Source organism: Nannobrachium achirus, assembly GCF_963921795.1.
Source record: "Nannobrachium achirus genome assembly, chromosome: 13".
NCBI classification, from domain to species: Eukaryota; Metazoa; Chordata; class Actinopteri; order Myctophiformes; family Myctophidae; genus Nannobrachium; species Nannobrachium achirus.
The window spans coordinates 31228427-31254025 of NC_137833.1; the positions used below are offsets into that span (position 1 = coordinate 31228427).

At 40.7% G+C, this 25599-nt stretch overlaps 3 protein-coding genes across 4 annotated transcripts in view; 2 read left to right on the forward strand and 1 right to left on the reverse strand.

Annotated features, from left to right (window-relative positions):
• Window positions 1-6127: 6127 nt before the first annotated feature.
• kop (askopos) lies at window positions 6128-10062 on the forward strand. The gene is made up of 5 exons (XM_080739846.1): window positions 6128-6358; window positions 6521-6642; window positions 7165-7244; window positions 7345-7447; window positions 9460-10062. Exons 1-5 carry the CDS (start codon window positions 6224-6226, stop codon window positions 9590-9592), a joined length of 573 nt encoding a protein of 190 aa, XP_080595972.1. The 5' UTR covers window positions 6128-6223; the 3' UTR covers window positions 9593-10062.
• A 2125-nt stretch (window positions 10063-12187) lies between these two features.
• On the reverse strand, window positions 12188-14196 carry LOC308297018 (dual specificity protein phosphatase 19-like). 2 transcript variants are annotated; one of them, XM_080740399.1, is made up of 5 exons: window positions 14077-14196; window positions 13658-13894; window positions 13167-13213; window positions 12664-12816; window positions 12188-12518 (listed from the first exon to the last, which is right to left on the reverse strand). In XM_080740399.1, exons 2-5 carry the CDS (start codon window positions 13887-13889, stop codon window positions 12327-12329), a joined length of 624 nt encoding a protein of 207 aa, XP_080596525.1. In that variant the 5' UTR covers window positions 13890-13894; window positions 14077-14196; the 3' UTR covers window positions 12188-12326. The 2 variants fall into 2 exon arrangements, with proteins under 2 accessions (XP_080596525.1, XP_080596526.1); XM_080740400.1 differs by having other exon boundaries at window positions 13971-14135.
• A 1290-nt stretch (window positions 14197-15486) lies between these two features.
• The window catches only part of nckap1 (NCK-associated protein 1), a 40411-nt gene continuing 30298 nt past the window's right edge, over window positions 15487-25599 (forward strand). The window contains exon 1 of the mRNA XM_080740942.1: window positions 15487-15773. Within this exon, the coding sequence (XP_080597068.1) occupies window positions 15666-15773 (108 nt within the window). The 5' untranslated portion in view covers window positions 15487-15665. The remainder of the gene's footprint in view (window positions 15774-25599) is intronic.

Here is a 25599-nt window from a genome sequence, read left to right on the forward strand (position 1 = left end):
TTTTTATCCTATATGGCCGATCGGGTAAAGGCCTAATAAGAAGAGTTTGGGATCTAGCTCAATGTTAATAAGTAGTATCCGTTGTAGCTCCTTTCTAACCTCCTCCCAAAACTCCTTTATTCTTGGACATGCCCACAAACAATGGAACAGAGTGCCTTTATCATCGTTACATCTGATACAAGTGTCCGGGATATTAGAATTACGTTTGTTTATTTTTTCTGGTGTGATGTACACCCTCTAGTAGACCTATTATAGCTGACCTGTGACCTGTGCTGACATCACCTGCAGCTCAGCAGATATCTATGGCCTATTGGCCTAGCTGACCTGTTCTGACATCACAATGATGTTGCAAATTATTCCGTCCTTGTCCCTTTTATGCCCATATATGGAGATCCCTGATGTCATCAATATTAAGCCCATATCTGGGAATGCCCATATATGGACATATTGTGTCAGTCTCAAGTGGTCTAAACATCTATGAGCAAATTTTGAGTTTGATGCCAAATCCAGGAGAAATGCCAATCCAGGAGAATGGCAGGAGATGGGGTCAAAATCCAGGAGTGTTGGCAAGCCTGAAGCTACCACAGAGAAAGATTGATTGAGTCTGGTTGGATGGACCTATAATCTGGTTTTGACTGTAACAGTGACTCTAGGCCTCCTCATCAACGGCATAATTTTTGAATATTGAGACAGTATGATCTAACTGCAGGGAGGCAAGCTAGCTTTCCTTGTAGTTTTAAACCAGTCCAGTCTTTGCTGCTGTTGTAACGGTTGTAACATTAAGGTACCTCCATACCAAGCCACACACGCGCGCACGCACGCGCGCACGCACGCGCGCACGCACACACACACACACACACACACACACACACACACACACACACACACACACACACACACACACACACACACTTGGGAAGTTCAATGTCAAGGGTCACATGATCGCGCAGTGATGACGTCCTCAGGAGCGACAGGTGAAAAATCTAACGTGCGTTGCGGGAAACATAACAGGTTGGTTCACAGCAGAGCAGTTCTAGGGCTCTGGTTCACAGTGTTTAAACTTGGTTGGTTCATAGTGTTATGAACTTAATGGAAACAACAGGTTGGTTCATTGTGTTGTAAACTTAGTAGAAACATAGGTTGGTTGGTTGGTTCAACGTAATGGTTCATAGTGGTTTAAACGTAATGCTTAAAATCCTTTAGCAAACTGTACTGTATGTTGGCTAACGTATAAGTAGCAGTCTGAGTCTCATTGTAAGTTTTTGAACATCATTGGTGAGCTGAGACTAATTTGAATTTTGCTAGGCCTGCTAATGTTTTGGAGAAAATAACGCCTCCCCCATAAAACAAGTCACCTGGTTTATGCTATGGTTTATGGAGTGATGTCTAAAGCTCAATTTACAGGAGGGTGTCGCCGGCAGTGGTGGAAAAAGTTAGGAATTAAAAAATGACTTGAGTAAAAGTACAAAAGTATTGGCATCAAATGTACTTTAAAGTACCATAACTAAAAGTACTCGTTATACAGAAAGTCCCATTTCAAGTTTTAAACCGTATAAATATCTTTTGAAAATAGCAGATCTACTGTTGTTTTAAAATAATTGGAGTAAAGTAAAATATCAGGATCCAAGATGTAGTGGAGTATAGAAGTAAAAGTATTGGAAATTGGAAATACTCAAGTAAAATACAAATACCTGTCAATATTTTACTAAATTTAAGTGACAGTAACCTTTTAGGTGACAGGCCCCCTTTAAAAAACAGTACTTAAGTAGTAAATGTATTTAGTTACTTTCCACCACTGCCAGCGAGACCGTTGTACTACGGATTATATGCTTTTGTTGGCATTGATGCTGATAAAGTCCCTTTACATTAGTTGACACTGTCACTGTCATTATCTCTGTCAGCCTGATCAGAGATAATGTAAATTAAAAATCCATCGCAAGGTATTGTATTTGTTCTATAGGGTGTCTAAATGTCCTGAAAACATCTCAGACATGCTTTATAGACTTAAACTTAATCAGATGAATGCAACAAAATCTGTATGTGAGGCATTGGATCTATAAGGTTTGTTTAAAATCTACTAGGTCAAACACTTGTTTACCTTTCCATTTCTATTCACGCCTCCCTCACTTGTGAATATGATTTTACAGTTCATGTCATTCTAACTGGTGTTAAAACTAAAAATGGTCCTTAATGTCTCAATTTTAACTTTCTGAAAAACATGTAGTCACCATGTTATGGCAGACCTGTTTTGGTGAGTTCTGCAAAGTGATGTCAAATGTAATTCCCTTCAATTTATGTCTTGATACTCTTGAGACCGGTCCAGCACTTGTTGTGCGGCAACAATAGCTGATCTAAAAGCTCACAACCTGTTGCACTGTGATGTGTTGTGAGCTTGCAATGTAGATTGGCAATATTTGAGAATGTTTTATAATTTCCGCCTACAATGATATTCCCAAAATAGGGATGCCATGGTAACAAATCATAATGTGTTTTACCCTCCTCCATTATATTTTCAGTAGATAAAACAAGGAGTCAAGAAGATGCAGCAGGGGGATTTCCACAACGTTAAAATTTCCTCTGAAAAGAGGAAATCATACGACTCTGGTCTTGATGACACGTATGAAACACCAGCAAAAAAGGTCTGCATTCCAGCTAGTGATTCTGGCTGTTTTGTAGGCTCCCCTTCAACCATCTCCTCACCCTCGTCACTAGATGAACTGAAAAATAAGCAGCCTATAGTACAAACTGTGAACTCAAGCAAAAGTGAGAAGGATTCAATTGCATCAAGCGGCATCCTGCCTGGTTTAGAAAGCTCACCGGATCGATCTAAGAAAGTTGCATTAAACCTCGGCCCTGCTTTTGACTTTGACGTTGAGGAGATCCTTTGTCTGAGTCCCATTAAGAAATGCTCCTGCCCAACAGGCGTTGGCAACCACTTGAGCTGCCAGGTTGTCAATAGCAAAGGGTTTCAAAATAAGCCTGTTGAAGATCAGTGTCCTACACCAAGAGACGTTGTGGGAGGAGACGGAAGAGAATGCCTGTCGAAAACCATCAAAGGTGCGAAGCAAGATGCTGTGGGTGAGAATGTTTATTTCTCCAGGAGGTACCTGGAGACCATGAGAACGGCCAAGGACTGCGCTCGGCTATCTGCGTCCCCTGTGCTGGCGCATACCACCTCCAGACTGCCGGTTCTCAGGCTGGATGAGAGCAAGGTGTTCCAGGGGGAATCTTCAGTGTGTCAACGGCAGGTTTCGTTCACACTGAATGACGTCTCTTCTACTGTAAGCATGGCACCATTGGTGGCCATCGAGGGCACCGTGGAAGCTCTGGAGGGTGATGTTAATGATGCTTGGAATATTGGCTTCCCCATGTTGGAATCTTCCATGCTGAGCACAGACTGCGAGAAGGAGAGCAGCTTCCTGGACACTCCTCTTAAAGTACAAGTATGGATAATGCAGACACATTCTTAATCCTCTAGTCTTACCAAAACAGATCTGAGTTGTGCTGTACTTGGAAGTTTTTTCCCCCGTCTACACTAAATCTATTCACCAAAAATAGATGTTCTACAAGCTCGCAACGTGTCTCAACACCTTTGCGAGGTTGTATATTTGCTATTTTTGGCGAATGTCCCCCCCCCCCCCCCCCCCCCCAGAATATGGATGCTGGGGTTCAAGTGGTTAATGTATCCAACGGAGTTGAGGTGATTTCATACATATTTAAAGGGCTAGGCAATTTACCAAAAATGTAACAATATTAGAATTGAAAAAATATAAATTTTTAAATGGGGAAAATTGCTGATTGTCTGAATAAAGTTTTTTGGGCTTGTAGATCTGTTATTTTCACAACTTCTATTAATGATCATTCATTAATTGTAATCAAAGCAAAGGTTATACTGATTTGAAGTCATTGACCAGTTACTTACTTTACCCATGTTTTTTTCTTTTTTTTTTTTTTTTTTCCTTGCACTAACTCTTGTATCAAGGTCAAGTCTGAGGTGGTCGTGGATCCAATCCAGAAGACTGAATCATCAGAGCCTTCTCATGCTGTGCCAGACTCAAGCCCTTATGAACAAAGTCAAAGGTTGTGTTCGGGACTCTTTGACACAAGATGATTTGGAAATTGTGATTAAAGTATAATGTTTTAACATTTTGTAGAGGTGATCATGCCAGATAGTTACATCCATTCATGAATAAATTCTGCTCCTATTTTTTCCCCCAGATCGGTGGTCCTTGACAGCAATGCAAATGTTCTCTGTGAGTGGCAGCAGTATGTGCAGAAAGTCGGAAGACACATCGATGAGAGTAAAGGTTTGGTCACAATTTCCACAGTTTGAGTGAATGTTTGTTGCTTTTTTGACGATCGGTACCAGCAAATATGCGGCCAATAGGGATGGGTAATATAATCGATATATGCAATATATGGCAAGGGATATGGATGCGTTCCAGGTCTTAGTGTTAGTTGTGATTGTGTTTCCTCATGGTCCAGTGTTTGAGGAGCAGGACCATGAATCCTCTGCTACAAGTGGCCACCAGGGGCAGCAATCGCAGCATCCACCTGATGTCACGGCCAGGTAACATCTTACCTGTTCAATGTGTTGTAATGCAACGTGTTGCAGGCACGTGCACACATAGACATCAAAGGGGGCTTGAGCCCCTGCCCTTTTATCTGTCTGTAAAAAGTGCCCTCTCCAGACCATGAATGCAGTTTTTACTGTGGTGAGAGAAATGCAAATGCCCACTTTCCATGTCATACCTGAAGGCAGCATTCAAGAGAATTGCCTTGCCCAACCTCTCCTGAACTTAAATGCGGCATCTTATGTTGAAAGAATTGCCCTCTCTGTGTAGAAATCCATGCCGTTACACCACATCTCCAGTATTGACTTGGTAATGCTTAGTTCAATGTGGTATCAAGCACCGGAAATAGCCGACCTTCAAGCTCGGAGCTTGGAGGTCTGCTATTTTCGATATTTCCACCAAAATGCCCTTTTAGACATTTTAGCTCCTGCCTCTAACATTCTCTGCAAGTCCCTGACGTGTTGTGAGCTTGTAGGTCGACTATTTTTGGTAAAGAGATTTGGCGTAGACTGGGGACAGAAATGAGGGCGGGCCAAGCATTGGTGTTGGACTTAACTCAGATGTAATGTACTGTTTTTATATGTCTCACTGATGAATTGAGTACAATGGAAACAAGCCCCCAGGTTTTTTGTGTTATCCATTTAGCGTAGCTTGTGACTGTACTATCTTACTGTAATCAAACTTGTTGACATAGTCATTAATCATCAATGAATCAATGTTGATGATGCTTCCTGCTCTCTCTGTGCCAAAGTGCCACAGTGATGCTGAGTGCAGACTGTGGGGAGGGCGTGGACGTAGGGGAGGTGCCGGACTGCCAGTACAAAGTGGAGGGTGATGTCACTGTGGAGACCAGCTTTGAGGATACCAGCTTCGAGGATACTCCTGTCAAAGTACAGGTATGGATAAGGCAACAGTCACTTTAGTAAAGTGACTTCACATTCTCGATAGCTTATGTATCCAACACAGTCAGGGTAGTATCATACTTATTTACCTATCTTGTGTTTTTTTGTGTGTGTGTGTGTCCCTCTACTTACTAACTCTTTTGTGTTAAGGTGAAGTCTGAGGTGCTGGTCGCTCCAAGCAGGAATTTACAAGCTTTCAGGAACACCAGTACTACCGCAACAGACCAGAGCAGAGTCCTGCAACGGGCCGGGTACCAGCGGATACCCAACAGGTACCAACGTTTGATGGGTGAAAACGGGAGAAAAATATACTTTTAAAAGTTCACAGGTATGGGCGGTACTGAACTAAACGTGGGTGGGTAACATTTTATTGTTTCTGCCCAAACAACGTCATTTGTGTAACTTAACACAGCATGCCAGTCATTTGACTTAACTCACTGAAACACATTGAACATTGTTCAAACATTGTTCAACCGTAATGTGGTGTAAGAAATGAGGGCGGGCCAAGCATTAATGTTGGACTTAACTTAGATGTAATGTATTGTTTTGTTTTTATATGTCTCACTGATGAATTGAGTACAATGGACCACAATGGAAACAAGCTCCCAGGGCTTTTTGTGTTATCCATTTAGCGTAGCTTGTGACTGTACATCGTACTGTAATCAAACTTGTTGACATAGTCATTAATCATCAATGAATCAATGTTGATGATGCTTTCTGCTCTCTCTGTGCCAAAGTGCCACAGTGATGCTGAGTGCAGACTGTGGGGAGGGCGTGGACGTAGGGGAGGTGCCGGACTGCCAGTACAGAGTGGAAGGAGACGTCACTGTGGAGACCAGCTTTGAGGATACCAGCTACGAGGATACTCCTGTCAAAGTACAGGTATGGATAAGGCAACAGTCACTTTAGTAAAGTGACTTCACATTCTCGATAGCTTATGTATCCAACACAGTCAGGGTAGTATCATACTTATTTTCCTATCTTGTGTTTTTTTGTGTGTGTGTGTGTGTGTGTCCCTCTACTTACTAACTCTTTTGTGTTAAGGTGAAGTCTGAGGTGCTTGTCGCTCCAAGCAGTAATTTACAAGCTTTCAGGAACACCAGTACTACCACAACAGACCAGAGCAGAGTCCTGCAACGGGCCGGGTACCAGCGGATACCCAACAGGTACCCACGTTTGACGGGTGAAAACGGGAGAAAAATATACTTTTAAAGGTTCACAGGTACGGGCGGTACTGAACTAAACGTGGGTGGGTAACATTTTATTGTTTCTGCCCAAACAACGTCATTTGTGTAACTTAACACAGCATGCCAGTCATTTGACTTAACTCACTGAAACACATTGAACATTGTTCAAACATTGTTCAACCGTAAAATTTAAATCATCTGACAATGTAAACAACGACACAAAGTGTTTGTGTGGGCAGGAGGCGGGGGCCGTCACTCAGGGCCCCAGGACTTTTTTGTGTTATCCATTTAGCCTAAGTGATTTACTGTGTCTCCTTGCTGTTTACATTTTTGGCTAATAAAGTATTCAATTAATCAATTAGTTGATATAGCATCAAGATCAATTTAACCACTTTATCTTCATATACATTGGCTATTTGAAAATAGCTGATCTACAAGCTTGCAATTATATATTCTGTATACTTGCATTCATTCATAGTTGGATGCTTCTGCTTTTCCCAGGTATTTCTTTAATGCAGATTACCATCGTGAGAAGCAGCAGTATGTGTGGACAGTCAGAAGACACATGGAGGAGAATCTAGGTTTGGCCACAATTTGTGTGAATGTTTGTTACCAGGCCATGATTCATGGTGATCTTCGTTGTCAAGCTGATTACATTTGTGTATTTGTGTTTTCCTTAAGGTGCAATGGCTGAGCTGCAGAACATGATGCACAATGTTGCTAACCGGGGATGGAATTCTGCAAGTAGCCAACATTGGCAGCATCCATCTGACCTCACAGTCAGGTAAAGGGCCGTTTATAGTTCTGTATGCTTGATTTTTTGTACGTTTTGGGTGAGAGAGTACGTGCAGTAGTTACGTCGACATGCTTAGTTCGTCTACGGTGTGTGCGTGCCGACCCGCTCTCCGCTCCCGGTGGGGCCGCGCGCCCCAACGGGATACATTGTGTCAGTTAACGTTATATCACCAGCCAGTCAAAGGATATACGATTCGAAACGCAAGTGAAACGTTTTTGGCTGAATGAAATTTTGGCTGAATCAGCTCGAGTAGACCCCATCTCTCAAATCTGGTGATTAATCAATAAGAGAACGGTGTTCAATCCACAGAGCTTTCCATGTTGGTATTATAGAGTTATAAGAACGACATCTTTTCACTCTTTTTGCAGAGGAAAGGTTATTTTCCTCACTACTGCCCCCACGGTTGACAAAAGTTCGCCACGGGTAGTTCATGCATACGTACGTTTTAATCGGTTTTAATACGTCGGGTTGGGTATTGTCCGCTAGCCTACGGACATGGAGAAAGAATGGACACCAAACGGACCAAATGGAAGAAATCTCTCTCCCCCTCCGTTTCTAGTGTAGACTTGCGGTCCTTATGCATTTATTACTATGCATGGTACTTAAGTTGTACCTGTTGTTTGTTTGTTCATTAGAGCAGTGGTTCTCAAACGTTTTAACACCAAGGACTCCCAAATTTATATTGTACCAAAGGGCGGCCGAGCGTCTAGTCGGGGACCGGCCTACTCAGGAACGATGTAAATAGGGAATGAATTCCCCACCCTTTAATGCAAACCCCATTATACCTGTTGTCATACGACCCGTTTTGACCATCTGATTGCCTGTGTCCATTTATGCCCATATATGGAGACTACTTTGGGAGGATTATAGCTAAAGCTGTTGCGATCATGACATTTTACTTGATTAATTGTCACACAAATACCGGTAAATGTGACATGTCATGTGTATATAAAATGTGTATTTTTTTTTATTTTATTTTTTTTTATTTTCTCTGCAAGGAAATGTCCGATCTACATGTCACAGTGCGTTAGCTTGTAGATCTTCTATTTAAGTTAAACTATTTTGGGGTGGGGGGGCTTGTATGAAACATGTATAAGTGTTAATTAGTCCTGCACGACCCGCATAGTACCACAATATTATTATCCAGCCCTGTATAAGCCTGCAATATTTCCATTGAGATCCAAACATTACAAAACGGAATGAAACTAGAAAGTGTGGTTTCCTTGAGGCGAGTCACACTTGCAAATAATGCATCTCTATCTGTGAGTCCATGTCCCTATTGGAGCGGTGCTAACCATTCCGTCCGTGTCCCTTTTATTCCCATATACAGTATGTAGATCCATGATGTCATCAATATTAAGCCCATATCTTGGAATGCCCATATATGGACATACTACTGTGTCAGTCTCAGGTGGTCTATGATGTCAGACATGTATGATGTCAGTCATCTCCATATTTGGGAAAGGTTTCATTTTTAAAGTCAATGGGGAAAATTAATTCATGATTACGTTTATAAATGAAACTACATATCGTATCTCTTAGCAAAATGCAAGGAATCAATTCCCAATGAAGCCGGTCGATTTGAGATATGGACCAAATGCGTGTCACCAAAACTGAGTAGGGCGGCAAAATAAAGTTTATCTAGGAGGGGAAGTCTTTTTGTATTATACATTGTGTCAGTTAACTTTATATCACCAGCCAGTCAAAGGATATACGATTAAAAACGCAAGTGAAACGTTTTTTTTTTTTTTTTTCTTCTTTTTTTTTGGCATGCATAATAGTATTAGCACGGCAAAATAAAGTTTAGCTAGGAGGGGAAAGAAAGATGGATAAAGTCAGACAAGTACTATAGTACACGGTAAAATCCTTCCCATCTCTGTTAATTCTCTATGTACAATTAAGTCCATTTGTTTACATTTGTACACTCTCAAATGGATAGATTAACTCTGAGGATTTTGTTGGATGACAGTCCTCTAATTCAAATATGTCCTTCTTTTCAGAAACTACCAAAGGCAATTTGTAACTCGTGTGAGGTCTCTTGATGAGTGGCAGGCCCAGAACTATGGCAGGGGTGGTGCACGCTTTTACAGAATCCCAGACGTTTTTCAGCGGAGTCCAGTTGTTTTTCGCTAGTGTACAGAATGGGTTAATTTTAGGGACAGATATATTTCTTTACCTGCGTTTCACTTTCATTTAAGCACTTGTTCTATTGATGTGGACAGACTGATTGTCTCTTTTGTTTGCACTATTATATTTTGTTTTAATATACCGTATGTGGTTTTCTCTTTTGTTTGCACTGTTATATATATTATTTATTTGTGTTAATATACGTGTGGCTTTGATTATCTTTTATTTGTACTATTGTTATTTTTTTTGTTTTAATATACGCATGGCTTAAATGCATGTTTTAAATGCCAAACAAAGATGAGACACAGCACACAACCACATCATAAACATACGCCATACACATGACAAAACAACACCACACAAATGAATGTGGGAGCTGGCTTCATTAAGAAAAAATAAATAAAAATACGTTCTTAATTCTTTTCATAGATTGTCAAACCTCAAGAGCCATGCCACTCAAGTCTCCATTTCCAAATCCGTGCTTTCCAAGTAACGAATAATAGGACATCTGTTTTGCCTGTTTTGTTGTTGACATTGGTCCAGAAATAAGTTTTCTTCCTTAATTTGTTCTTTTGGATAACAATGTCATTAAAAGATGTTGGGCTCAATTAATTTGTATTGATATCATTTCTTCAACCATACGCTTAACCTTTACAGAAGTCTTTATCTTATTGTATTCCCAAACATAGTGAGATAGCTTCCCTTTCGATTGTCCACAATTAAAACACATCTGGGATTTTCGTATTAAATGTATTTTGCATTTCTAGATTAGCATTGGTTTTTTTTTGCAACATAAGTCAAAGCTGTATACTAACTGTATATACATGTACATTCTGAAGAATATAATGGAATACATTTTTCATGTATTTAGATTCATTGCACAAAGTGAAATATTTCAAACTTTTTTTATTATCTTGAGACTTATGTTGATTTGAATTGTAAATGTATAGATACTGTAATTTATGGGGTGCTGTCAAGAGGAAGATGAGATGCCAACAACGCAAACTAGCTGAAGGCCGCTATCAAAGCAAACCTGGGCTTCCATAACACCTCAACAGTGCCACAGACTGATCGTCTCCATGGCACACTGATGCAGTAGTTTGCTCAAGTAGCCAGACCTATTGAGTGCATAAATTACTTAAATTTACTTTTCAGATGGTTGATAGTTCTGTATTATAAATCTTTTATTTTTAATGGTCTTATGCAATATTCGAATATTTTGAAATTCTGGAGTTTTGATTTTATTTTCATGAGCTATATGCACATTATGCAGGCGATCAGTCTGTGGCACTGTTGAGGTGTTATGGAAAGCGAGACTAGCGACCTTCAGCTAGTCTGCATTATTGGCATCTCTCATCTTCCTTCTGACAGTAAATTTGTTTTTACAGTAAAACAAAATAATTGGGGCCAGATCACAAGTTCACAAAAATATGTTGTATTTTATTTGATAGGTCACAAATATATCAATGAATGCACTCAAAATCTGGAAAAAACACAGGCCGTCATACATGTAGATTGCAGCAGCAGTTACAATTACTCAATTCTGCTCAATTGTTTTCTCAGCAGCCGTGAACTGCTAATTATGTGATGTATCAGTTCAAGTTGAACACTCAGCCATGTTTAAGAATACAGACAGTATAAACGACTACGTTGAAAATGTTGTCAAAATGCCGCAGCCGGATGCTCAACCCCCTTGCTCTCTAAGAATGGAAGTGAACGAGGTGTGGTGTGGAGCATACTGTATATGTGACCATGCCCGTAAGCTTTTAACAATGGACCTCATGTAGCTCCTTCTAGTCCAGTAGTAAATGACCCTCAAAGAGGCAGGTGCATTTTTATAGATAGGTCATCAGCACTACTTCTGTGTTCACATCACTATACTTTGGTGGGGGTACTCAATAACACAAATATCTACAGATACAATAACCCATAGATTAATGATTTTGGGATAGGGACCGGGTGATGGCTGAAGAAAGAAAATTGTTTAAAGAGCTAGGCTGTTGTGCATTGAGTAATCGATGCACACATGATTAATCAGTCATCCCTACTCACATTCAGGGTGAGAGACAGTAGCCTGGCATTGCTCAGACTAAGTCTGTCTGGCCAGTGGCCACGCGAGGCTAGAGAGACAGCTTCTGTCATGATGACAGGTGGGTTATCTAGTCTAGAGTGTGGCTACAGGTATGTGTATCACTTTACAACACCAAGGCATGGCAAGCAATGTGGTCACAAACTTTAAATCTGTCAAACAATCTTCTTACAATGACATATCTTAGTGGTAATTCAACTTGATAAAATTGATACAACTATACAAAACCTTACACATTTTAAAATGTACAGGCGTTCCCAGGCCAGTGTGGAGATGTTATCCCTCCATTTGGTCTTTATTTACTTTATCAGTACTTTTTCTCCCACAAAATAATGAAAATCCGATCTTCAAGCTCACAAGCTCACATCATGCAACGTATTGTGAGCTTTTACAATAGATCGGCTATGTTTGGCAATGTCATTTGGTGTACAGGGTCCGATCTAAAAGCTCACAATACGTTGCATGATGTGAGCTTGAGGATCGGACCCTGTACACCAAATTACATTGCCAAACATAGCCGATCTACAAGGCCACAACACACTGCAACATGACATGTTGTAATATTGTAGTTCTGCTATTTTTGCTTAATATTTGCCTATTTTCACCAAATATTCACCCATTATGACAGGTCCAGAATAGGGACGCTAGGGTTCATGTGATTAGCGGTTTGTAATCCTGTAGTTGTCGGAAGAAGCCTGGGTTGGGCTTAATCGAGGGTCTGGCTTGTTTCACCTGCTGGTAGGCGTCATCAAATGACAGCCCCTCTCTCAGCATCAGGTAGCCAATAACAATGGAAGATGAGCGTGACACTCCAGCATTACAATGGACTAGTGCTATGCCATTCTGAAAGAATAAAAGAGAGAGAGAGACAGAAGATGTGTGAGAATCAATCAGTCTGCATTTGTACAGTATGTGCACACATGCATGTGCGTGTGCCGAGACGTTATGAATTTAGAGGGCCCCCATTTCAAAAATCACACCACTGTACCTGATCCAAGGCCTGATCTATGAATGAGCAACATTCCCCCAGGTAGGAAATGATGTCAGTATCTGGTTGGTCCAGGATGTTGACAGTCTTATAAACCAACTGATCTGGGAAAGGTTTCATCACTCCATGGGCCACATTCAACACATGAGACACCTAAGAGACAGAGGGAGAGAGAGAGGGCTTTGTGAGAAGCTAACCTAATAGGTAGTAGGTAGGACACCTACTGGTTGACAGTGTCAATAAAGTTATTTGAGCCGTTAGACGGCCATAGAAAAACCATCTCGGCTGTAGTTCTGACATTGTTGCAATTATCTATCGCTGTTGGGACAGGAGACAAATGGACAGTATGGATTGTAGCTCTAAGAAAGAATTCATGTTTTACATCACTTACTCCATGATGGAGTATTAACCCCTGGTCATTTCCGATTAACCAAGAAGAAAGAAAACCTATAGCAATACAAACGTCACATCATATTGATCTATATAGTATATACTGTAGTTACCTTATATCTCAGGAGAGTGTCAATGTCATGCGCTACATCCTGAGAAGCTGATAAAGCAGACAACAAGTAGATTAGGAACACAGCCAGTCAAATTAATCAATTATCATTATAACATTATTTGTTGCATTTGATTATTTTCTCTGTAGAATAATCTAAGGGATTGCCACTTTGCCAGTAATTGTTTGTTTGTTTATTAGTTTATTTATTTGTTTGTTTGCTTGTAATTGTATTGTGTACCGGTATAGTGGTGTATTTTTTTTATGTATTCTGCTAATTCTGTCATGTCAAATTCCCAGCCCTAGCTCCACTAATCACTTTTCATTGAAGAATTCCCATTTTCTCTCTAAGCAGGGAGGTTTAGTAGTAGTAAAATAGTAGTAGCAGCAGTTGCAATACTTAGTAAGCAAGGTATTACCTATTTGTACTACTACTAGTGGAAGATAGGCTGTTGTGTATTAGCAGCACTGTTGGGATTGGGTAAGCAGACTTACCCAACAGTATAAAAGGTCTGATGATACCAACTTGAAGGTCGAGACTTTTGTCTTCAACAAAGCCATATCCAGTTGCCCCCTCTTGAATCTCCTCCACCTCCTCCACCTGTCCTTCTCCTCCGTCCGTCCTCCTCTCCAGCAGCCGTCTACCGGTCACGGTGGTCACATGGGTGCACTGTTTCTTCAAACGGTCTTTAGAGAAGCCTTGGATCTGCTGGGCCAGCGACTGCATCGGATCTGCATCAGCATCAGTAACAACAACACAAAGTGCAAACCAACATGGATGGTCTACTGTAAAAATATGTAGTTTGACCTGATGAAGAGCCTCGGCTCAAATGAGTGCGCTGGGTTCTTTTCCTTCGAGGTCTATTTTAGGAACAATCGAAATATTTTGAGATATTTTTGCATAGACCACCCACCGTTTTAATTAAAGGGGTAGGTGGGGACACTTCGAATCTGTAAGTTCTACTGGCTTTTCTGACTTTATATATTTGACTGTCTGTACAAAATCAATCAGTTTTTCAGACTAGTTCTTCTGCCCTGGTTCCACTGACTGACTGAACACAACACAACACAGCTGCCGTGACCAGTGTTGCCAACTCCCCAGTAACGGAAGTAGCTAGTGGCTCTCCCAGAAGTAGCTAGAAGTCGCTAGGGGTGGGGTGCACGCGCGCTGCGCGCACGTGCACACAAAAGCGCGTGCACGTGAACAGATGCGCGTGCACGTTTCTAGGGTAATAATTCGAGTTTTTGTATTTTTTTGCACGCCAGCAGTACCAGTAGAGAGAGAAAGAGATGCGGCGTGCACGTTTGTGTGTCACTGAGGAGAAGGCAAGCAGCAAATGGAGGCTGGGAGAGGGAAAAGGAAGGAAAAATAGGGTTTTATCTATGGCTCCTGTAAACAATATCTGTCTCCAAATCAGCAGAAAAAGTAGCCAGATTTGTCTCTAGAAGCTTTTCACAAATTAAGTCTCTAGGGGGGTCTGGAAAGTAGCTAAATCTAGCGACAAATCCTCTAGGTTGGCAACACTGGCCGTGACGGAAGTAGTGTCGAGTTATCGACGTGGTGCTTTCGGGTGTTCCTCGTAATCTCGTAAATTCCTACTGTACATGACCAAACGTTATCCAACATTTACATGCGTCATTCAGAAGTATAATTCAGTAAATCAGTGGTTTTCAACCAGTGGTCCGGGGGCAACCAGTGGTCCTTGAGTTTTGGATATGGGAGCCTAGGCTACATCAATCGCATCAAATGGTGGTCCGTGGCTCAAATGCCCAATACATAATTTGCCTTGGTATGAGAAAGATTGAAAACCCACTGCAGTAAATAAACACATGCAAGTATATCATTTGTCAATGTAAATAGACATCATCTCAACTTTTAGGTCCCCATACCGGTTATACCCGGCCCTTAATCATAAATCACGCACAGAAACTGATGCTGGAGTGCAACTTTACCATCTATTGGGTCGCAGGAACGCATCAAGAGGCTGTCGTTCCATGAATTAGCAGGAAGAGCGTCGTGTTACACCGAAATGGTAGTCTGTCGAATTATTTGACACGGGAGGTCGCTGTCTGCCAAGTTGCACACGAATGCAATGTAAGGGAGGCACCCAAAACATAATATGTTATATTATGATTCCTCAGTGTTGTTCGCGTGCATATTATGATGGTGGATTGTATTACTGCGAGGATGTGTCAACCTTTTAGCTAAATCGCCATCTATTGAGTCACCCGATTCGATAGGCCACAAATGCCCTTGTAACACCACTGTGGAAAAAAATCAGGACTACTCCTCATTCCAATAATAAACTGGGGAGGCAGTGGGGTGGAGTACAGGAAGCGGCTCGTCCCCGATGGAACCGAAGATGGGCGAAAAAATCTAATCACAACATCTACCACGGATTTTTTCCCCCCCCCCATTTTTAATCAACAACCAACGACGGATATTTGAGATATCTTTTTTGATTTAATTTTGGTTTGTAATCGGAACAGCCAGGAGGAGAAGATGTCTCGGGGAGCGATCCAACCGAGCCAGCAGAAGCTGGCAGAGAAGCTCACCATCCTCAACGACAGAGGCATCGGGATGTTGACCAGAGTGTACAATATCAAAAAGGTTAATATTTGTGCATCAAACATATACTGTTAAATATCATATATTTATTATTGCTAATTTGCTACACGTTCGATTGCATATCATGTAGCTGGATAAAGCCCAGTGTGATGGTACCTCCCCTCCCCTCCCCTAGATGCATTGCCTTATAGACAGGCTATCGTAAGCTTTTGATGTACAGTACAGTAGTAGTAGTAGTAGTAGTAGTAGTAGTGAGGCATCAATTTATACTTTGCCATTTTCATCCGAGTATATATATTATATATTCAGCTGTTGGAAATGAAAATACACGTTTTTGTCGAGCGATAGGCTCGTGCGACAAAGTATAACTTCGTCGTAATTATCAGTGAATGTATCCATGCCATTTTGGATTTAAGTCTTTTTAGTGGTAGTCTTGTTTTAATGCTTATTAGTGTTTTCTAATAATAAGCATTACTATTGTCTCTCCGGATTTTATAGTAACTGTACTGTTTGCATTCTTCATTGAAATATCGGAATATTGTGCTAGCCACCAGCTAGCTACTGTGTTAGCTTAACTGTAGCCGTTGAATTCAGAAGAAAATACTAAGCCTGTAGAATGTTGTTACCCATAATGGGACGGGTGTCTTTTGGAGAGACATTCGTGTCGCAACACATTAGCATGGTAATGTCGGCAAGCAGGGAGGGTTATTATTGTGTCAGACAGTCAGTCAAGGCCTGCTGTAGCTTCATCTACAAAGCTAGAGATTCATAATGGCGACAGAGACGGCTAGCTCAGATGGGCATAGCAGTGGGCGTGGTTTATTGGTGCCACTAAAATAAATCTCCCATACATTTCCCCCATAGACCTTTACAAAAATGTTTATAACAAATGTTTCAAGCCATCCAGGATCCTAGTGAATCATGACCATCTGTGGGGAAAATAAATAATAACAGAAATCACTAAATGAAGGGTATTTATTACATTTAGTATATCATATCATTGAATATTCAAATAGATTGCTGGTATTAAGTGAAATACACTGATGGATGCTCCCATAGTTAAATGGTACAGAAAATATATTTGCGTGTTGTTGAACCTTTGTTATATTTGTATTTAAGTTACATAAGGAGTCTGTGGGTGTGTGACTGACGTGATGTGACTGATGAAGTGTATAAGACATATTGGTGGCTGGGAAATATGCATATTGTAGCCTAATCAATAATTTGACAAATTCAATATCATTGCGTCGTTTTTAACCGTAGCTTTCAGACAGTATTGTAAGATAAAAATACAACAAATATTAATTGCTTAGAAGTGTGAGTTTAGAGAAAACAAGACATATTTGGACACAGTATATTGAATATATATTTTGGTCTGCACTCTGCAGTGCCTACTCCAATTGCCCGGCTCTTCTCACTATCTTTTTTGTAGGAATAGAGAACTGCACCGTTACCCTAAGTATACTATCTAACGCCGTTTTGTAGTGTATAGTAGCATACTGTAGTGTAGTCTGGATTTTTTAAAGACCTTGATTGTATAATGCATACTAGAATTGGCTGATAGTAGCCACTGAGTCCCACAAGGTATTCTTCTAGCTGTGACCCTTCCCTCTTTCCCATTGTCTTTCTCATCATCTGTACATATTTGCCCCTCCATCAGCTGTCACTGATCTGTGTTTTTGAACTTAAGAGCCACATGGGTATTTTAGACATTAAGGTTCCATCTAGGTGATTATTCACCATCATTGTCAAAAACACTATATTTTATGAAAGCTAAAAGACAAGTATCGACCACATTTTGACAGTGACTGATTATGACAATGGAACCATTTATTGTTAAGACTAGAGGATAATAATATCCCCCTAGCAGCCCCTAGAGACTGTGCTGCTCCTTATATCCAAGACAAGAGGCTAAGTAAGGGTGGCACAAGAGAAAGGGCTATGGGGCACCAATAATGGTTCATCCTGCAAATTGTCTATTAGATTATAAGATATCAGTTAGCCAAATTAACATTTTGGCCTCAGGGTTGTAGAGGAAAGGTCATGAGGCCACTCAAATATTTCAGATTCATCCTCCAGGAAACATCAATGCGCTCACAGGGTGTTCCAATCAACACATGCTGGCTGCTGGATATAGGAGAACATGTCCAGCTGGTTTCTTATTTTCTGCCTTTTATTATATTTTACGAGGTGCAGCTCGTGACCTTTCCGGTCAAGAACAGTCACAACATGTGTGAGAGACTGTTAACCTCCACCTACCCCATGCCTGCACCTGGCTCGCTGCTTTTTTGACCCAGCAATCTGCAATCGATTTTGAGATATCCTTTATAGTGCATCGTGAGTTAAACCTATGATCTCGGAATAGTCGTTCTGCTTAAACATTCTCTTAGGCTAACTTCTAGACAGTGAAATAATAATGATGTTAAACTGTCATTTTGTTTCCAATTTAACTTATTATCTACATATTAAAGAGCTGCGCTTTGGGCTTTTCTGACTTTTACTGATAGTACACAGTGGAGATGGACAGGAAACAGGGAGAGAGAGACTAGGAGTGACATACAGCAAAGATCCTCGGGATCAGGATTCAAACCCACAACACGCTGTCAGTCATCAGAGCCTATGCAGGGCTAGACATTAAGGTTTGTCCTTTTGTCCGGGACAAGTAATAAATCCTTCTGGACAAGTTCATTAAATATACTTGTCCATTGGACAAGTGGCTCTTGGTTTACTTTTTCTGTGACGCTCCTGGCAGCTTTGTGCTCTATGCAGACTATGGACTGCCCATACTATGGAGTGGAGGGAGCAAGGGGGGTCGTTACAGTCTTTTTGTTCTCCTATGCATGCATTTAAGAAAAATGTCTAATTTCTATCCGTGTGTGACTTTTGTGCTCGGACAAGTGAATGTGAAATGTACTTGTCCAAAGGACAAGTGCATCAACAAGTTAATGTCAAGCCCTGGTATGTGCCTGGACCCCTAGGCCAGCGGGCGCCCGTAACTTTCCTGCTCTACCCCTGATTTGAAGCCGGGTCTCCTGCCAATAGAGACTGTCTGCTTACTCTGGGAGGGGACAAATTGAATTTTGACCTTCAGGTCAGAATTCGTGTCAAACCAGAAACGGCATGGTGTCAAAGGTCATGTCCAACCTAGACACAGGATCTAAATGTCTCAATGGAAGAGCAAGAAGTCCAAATATAACCAGCCTAATTGTTATAAGATAAGATACGCTACCATAGTACCATTGGACGAAATAACATTTTATTCACAAAAATAAATGATTCCCAATCAAGCTTTATCATTACCACCTGTAATAGTTATTAGTTAATGGTCATTTTGACAAATCTGTATGTATGGTAGAGTATGTTATAACACACACATAAATAGGCTACTAACTAACACACAACTGCATGGTTGTGTAGTTGGTCTTCCCTCTTCTATTCAAATCCTGGGTAGGACATTGAAGTTTGGGAATCTGAATCTGGTTTGATCTGTATTGGAATTGAGACAGTCCACTCCTTAATTGTGTGAGGGACATTTAATGTCTTTGAGTAGTTGTTATCATCAGGTAATCTGGATGTTGAGCAATGGATATCATTTGAAATTAAATGCCTGCATTGTAAATTGCTCTAATTCTAATTTTGTTTGTCGCAAGATCTGCAGTGCACCTATATATATTTTGAAGTGTACCCATAATAATTCTGGTAGTTTCTTATGGTCTCCAAAGCATTACTATTTTGTTCAGCAACTAAATCTGTTATTTTGCAATAGCACTCGCTGGATGCCAATCAGAGCCTTTATTTTGTTGGACAATGAGAAAGTGACTGGCTCCTTTGTTTTCACCAGTGTGTTTTGGTGTTGAGCCCAATCGTTTTTTCTGTTTGGTTGTTATCAAATTCTGGGGCATTAAACATGTAGGAATGATTATATATATTTTTTTAAGATATGTTTTTGGGGGTTTTATGCCTTTATTGATAGGACAGTAGACTGACAGGAAATTGGGAGAGAGATGGGCAGTGACACGCAGCAAAGGTACTCGGGATCGGGACTCGAACTAGATATCGCGTGTGCCACAAATCCATAGCATATTCATAGATCTGACATACTAAATGAGGAGAAAGATAGAGGTCGACTCAGAAGCTCTTTTTTCAGGATTTTAATTAATTTAATGGGATTTCTTTCCTTACACAACGTTCATTGAGAGCATCGTCATCATGGCAGCTGGGCGGCTGCCATTTAATTCCTCTATGCAGGGAAAAACCTGATTCAATATTCTATGAAGGTGTGCTCAAATGGAACATGACAAGTTTAAGTAAGCAATAATCTAGTTTCAGATTAGAGACATTGCATTATCATCATCATTATTAAAGATCAATGATTTAATAATACTTGAGTTGAGTATATACTTATATACTACTACCACCACTGGCAGCAACTGAGAAGGCCCTACTGTATCTCACCCCATGTTTGATTCTTGGTCCTGGGAGTTTGCAAGAGGTTGGATTCCTTGAGAGGGTGCATGGTGGTGGAAGATGTGGGAGAATTAGTGGTTGATGAACTAGGTTGTTTATTTACGGCTTCGTAGACACTGAGAAGTATTTGTGTAATGTATTGTGTGTCTGACTGGGAGACAGTGAAGGTCATGGAGGACTGGTGTGATGTGATCCCTGGAATGAGTACTGGTGAGCAGGCAGGCAGAGGAGTTTTCTACAATACTGAAGGTTTTAGGATTTTCTCACAGAAGCTATTTTTGTGATCACTACCAATTAAGCATGCCCAATAAGTTACAATGCAAACCCAAGCTTTAAATATAAGTAATGCAAACAATATCATTAAAATGCATACATACATTCTGTTTAGCTTCCACTGTTTGAAAGTGGTAAATATCTCTTAACTGGGTTCTCCCGAGTCTTGTCAGAGAGAATATATAGTAGCCTGGAAAAGACCAGGAAGCAGAATTTGTCATCCAGTCATTAAGGTGAATTACATTCACCAGTAGTAATCTGGCCGCACCCTAACCATTGGAATGAACCCAAAGGAAAATGACACTTTAGGCCACAGAGACATGTTTGACTCACTGTATTTAATGCTAACAGTACAGTAGAGATGGAATACTGCATCTACAAAAATCCAGTTCATTTTTGGTGCGTAGGTAAGGGAAACTTGAAGGATCAATACTGGATGTACCCAAACAATATAAAAGGAGTCTAGATGCTGAGAAATTAATTGATTTTACTCTCTTACTCTCCGACTACATGATGTGATATTAGGATTCAAATTCTGAATGTAATCTCTTATCCTTGGACCCGACCCAAGATTAATACAACTACTCTTGTCATTACTCAACAATTTCTCATGTAGCAGCCAAACAGTGGCAATATTGTGGAACTAGTCAAAGCCCTTATTATAGATAAGACTATTGAGATGCAGGCAGTTGAGAGCTTAAGATTTGGCCATGTTGTTTCAGCCCATCCACATTCCTAAAGTGAGAATATTGTAATTATGTATGCGTGACTAGTTAAGGACACCACATGTGTTAAATACAAAACCGCATGCAGTAAATAATATGTATTAATGGATCACATGTTTACACAATTTGTTATTCACTCCCGCATGTTGTGTTAAGAGACAACATAACACAAGATCAATTGCCCCCAACCAATTACTCAGGTGTGTGTGTGTGTGTGTGTGTGTGTGTGTGTGTGTGTGTGTGTGTGTGTGTGTGCGCGTGTGCGTGCGTGTGTGTGGGGTGTACTAATGGGGCTACTAGTGGTTTGCCTGGGCAGGCTCCTTGTTTTTGATTTGTCTTTTCTTCTCTCCGTTCCAATGCTTCCCCCCCTCTCCTATGCAGCAAGGACAAGTTTGGAAGGTTTGCAAAGTTTATCACCTTCCACTGATAAAACCCCCTTCACCCTTCCTCAACTCCTAATTACACGTCCTGCTCTTCTCCTCTGCTGGTTACCTGCACGGATCTGTTGCTCCTCTTTCTTTGTTTCATGTTTGAGTCTGGAACGCTGCAAGCAGAACTGGACACTTCCAGTTTGTGTACACAAAGAAAACACAAATTCTAGTATTATTCTCAGTTCTTGGTTGTTTGGAAATAACATTTTGACATTCTCTCATTGTTGCACAGGTAAAAAAACAAACAAAAAAACAATGTCAACTAAATCGTAAAAGATGGCTGTAGAAATGTGAGTGCCAAAAGAAAATGACCACTGTATTTCCCAGGGGCCAAATTAGTTTTTTTGTTTTGTTTTTCCAATACATTAGTAAGGTTATCACATAATAATCGTTACATTTCAATGGCTCTGGCTGGATAACTGGATCTTATTATATTTCTTTCAAACTAAATTATTGCATATTGCTTTTAAATTGTGCATCACTAAATTGAATCAATTTACAAACTAAACTAACTGTAAATTGATCAATGACTTGTCAGTAAACGCTTTACATTCCTTGTTCCCATTCAGTTCAGGGCAGCTGAGCCTGGCAGGCTCTAGCTCTAAATCTGAGGTTGTTTTAACATTCTGATAATTTTCAACAACCAGTGAAACTGTGTGTGATGCTAATAATAAACCCTTTTGTAAATCCCGCCCCATTCTGCCCTGTTACTATGATGGGACATTAACCCTGGGCAGATTGTTTTTATAGTGGAAGCGGATGGGATTTTTTTCCCCTTCATAGCCTCATTACAGCTATATAAAGTACCAAAGGAAAAACACCTAGGTGATATTAATAAAAAGGGAAGACAAAGGTACAGTAGTTACATTGCAAAACAGGGGGTTTACCCGAAAATATATGTTTTAATGTGTTTAATCCCAGTGGGACAGAATCCTTTTTGCAGATTATTTTATAGTGGGAGTGGATGGGATTTTTTTTCCCTTCATAGCCTCATTACAGCTATATAAAGTACCACAAAAAACACATCTACGTGATATTAATAAAAAGGGAAGAAAAAGGTACAGTAATTACATAGCAAAACAGTAGTTTTCCCCCGAAAAATAAATGTTTTAATTAGTTTAATCCTCTGGATCAGAGATAGAAAGAGAAGCGCATTGCATCTTGGGTACTAGGAAGAGGACAGAGAGAATGTTTCTCCTCACATAATAGGCTGGCTTTTCGTAATTCTGCCCATTTAAATTATATGTACCCAATCGTGACTCTTAGACCATTGATAAGGTACATGTGAACTAGTTTGTTGAAGCTTATTCGTTATGATGAGCGAGATCGCTTGACGCTTGCCGTCGCTATCACCGTACCGGCCGATCTCCGTGTCGCGCACTGCGGACAGTTTTTGAAAGCCTGAAGCAACATTCTCCACTGCACAAACTCCACCCCCGATAGCAAAAAGTGAATGTTTTTTTCTGGTTGGCCAGTCAGGGAGTCTCAGGGACCAATCAGAAGGCTGACAAACGGTCTATTGGCAAGGAATACACAAGAACATTGTATCCAGCAAATCTATTTCAGAATGGAAGCCAGCCAGCCAGCCAGCCAGCCTGGTACAATTTACTGGTTCTATGACCAATAGTGTGGGATTGTTCACACTTTTCAAACAGTCTAGAATCTTGTTCTATCCTCTTGATGCTATTCTTTCTGGTTCTCAAAGTGGGGTACATGGATTCTCTCAGGTCCTTGAGGGCCTGACTGGAGACCCCTTATTATTTCATTTAGTTATTACAAGTTGTAATTATCACAACAACATATTTTAAGATTTAGCTTTACTCAACCTATTATCAATAGTTAATGTGGGCTCCCCAGCATAAAATGTTATATACAGTATATATATAATTATGTTAATTGTCATATTAGTTCCTAATTGTCTGAGCATTATTTGAAAAGACCAGATATAACCAGCTGATGGTTCCAGACAAACATGGAGAAACAAAGTGGAGCAAAATGAAGGTCTGTTCTGGTATCTAGTGAACAGCCCCCACATCCTAATCCTCCTTCACTCCTCCTGCTCCTCTCAGCTTATTCTCATGCCTTATCCCTCCCTCCCTCTCTCCCTCCATCCATCCATCCACTGCACCTCTCCCATTCATTCATCCATCCTTCCACCCAGCCCCCAATCCCAACCCAACCAGTCAGTCAACTGTATGCACTAGCCACTACTAAAAGACAAGTACCACCGTACTATACATGTAAAAGAAAAAGGCCTGCATGTTTTAGCTCGAGAATCAATTTACAGTCCTTAAGGTTGTAAACTAAGGCCCATAAACATACCGTAGTTTCGATAAGGAAAGCCCTGTTGTTATTAAACTCCAAGTCACTTAAGAGGAGCCAGTAAACCTTTGTCTTTACCTCACCAATAACTAAGCTATTGTAATGATGCAAATTATAAATAGATGCCCCCCAACCGCTGGCCGGCTTTTAGACAAACTCCCAATAGTGGTCCATATAGTCAAGTCTGTTATAGGTTAATGCCTTGTTAGCGTCACAGTTGGCAATGTCTTGGTACAATAGCCAGACTGTGTGCTTTTTATAAAACGATATGGATCTTGCGTCCTTGTTTTTCACCGTATGTAGTTAAACACATGCTTCCTCGACAAACCATGAATGGAATTTCATTGGCCTAAAGTAGTCAGGTAGACAATCATACTGCTGATGTCATCTCGGCTATCATTTAAGGCCATTGAAGTTTCAGCTTTGGTTTGATAAAAATAAGGGGGGATACAAGGAGAAAAGCTAGGAATTGAGGTCCCACCTGTGTCATTGATGGGGATTGAAACCTGGTTGTGGTTGTGTGTAATGACTCATATCCCAAGTCTGTGTGTTCCAGACCAACTGCTGTGTTGTAATGGTCAGCTTCCGAGATGAAGGCTTTGGTCAGTGAAGTAGCTACTGACGGACACACTACAAGACACTAATACAGAGACAAATAGATAAGGGGACACACTTGACCCACATAAGTTACCTTGCTGGCTAGCAATCTTTAGTGAAAACCTGCTCAGAGAGATGCAAAATAGGAGGTGATCACTGATGCACCCTGTCCAACCCAGTGTAAAACCAGTGACTTACAAACCGATGGCATCAATATGGTTCCATAGCAGTCTTACCACCTTGCCCCCACCCCCGGACGGTATGTGTTAGCTACCGTGTGTCCCACTGTTCTGCGTTGTAAAATTGTTCTAGCAGTGGCTGGAGATGCTTCATTATCATGCAAGCTGAGATTCCAATTTGTGGTTGTGGTCCTGCGTAAGGCTGTTCTTGTTTTTGTTTAAGTTGTGAGCAGTCAAACATAGCTTTTATGTTATTCCCTCGTGTGAATCTTGTGGCTTCCACTCAAAACTTCACATTCTCTAGGGCACAACTGAGCAGATGACGTTTTTTTAAGGACACTCAAACCTGCTTGGGCTTGTGTGTCTAATCTAGCAGCCCATAAACCTTATACAAACACCCTGTTTAATGGCACATGCATGGATAACATCTTCCTAACCATTCACTACTACACTGCCATACTGCATGAGTGCTATTGCTTTATGCTGGCATCAGAGCAAAAAGGCTGGAACAGTGGCACATGCTGTTGTAATATATAGCACTGCTCTTCTTGTGGAGGCAGATATAGTTAGGTTGATGGGATTCTGGGAACATTCTTAGCAAGGGCCTCCCCTTGTAGTTTTTATATTCTTTTCTACTTTCATTTATCTCTTTTTCCTCTAATTACTTTCTCTTTGTCTCTCTTAATCCATCCCATCTTGTTTTTCCTCTCCCTCCCTCTGTATCCTCTCTTTCTCCCCCTCACATTTTATGTGCATCATTCTGCCTGCCATGCAGTGTGTTTGTGGTACTAACAAGTGTTGATTCAGTGGCAAGGAAAGTCCTGCAGTTAAGGGTCTCTCTCAGTGTTTCTCAGCCAGTTTGTGTCATTGCACA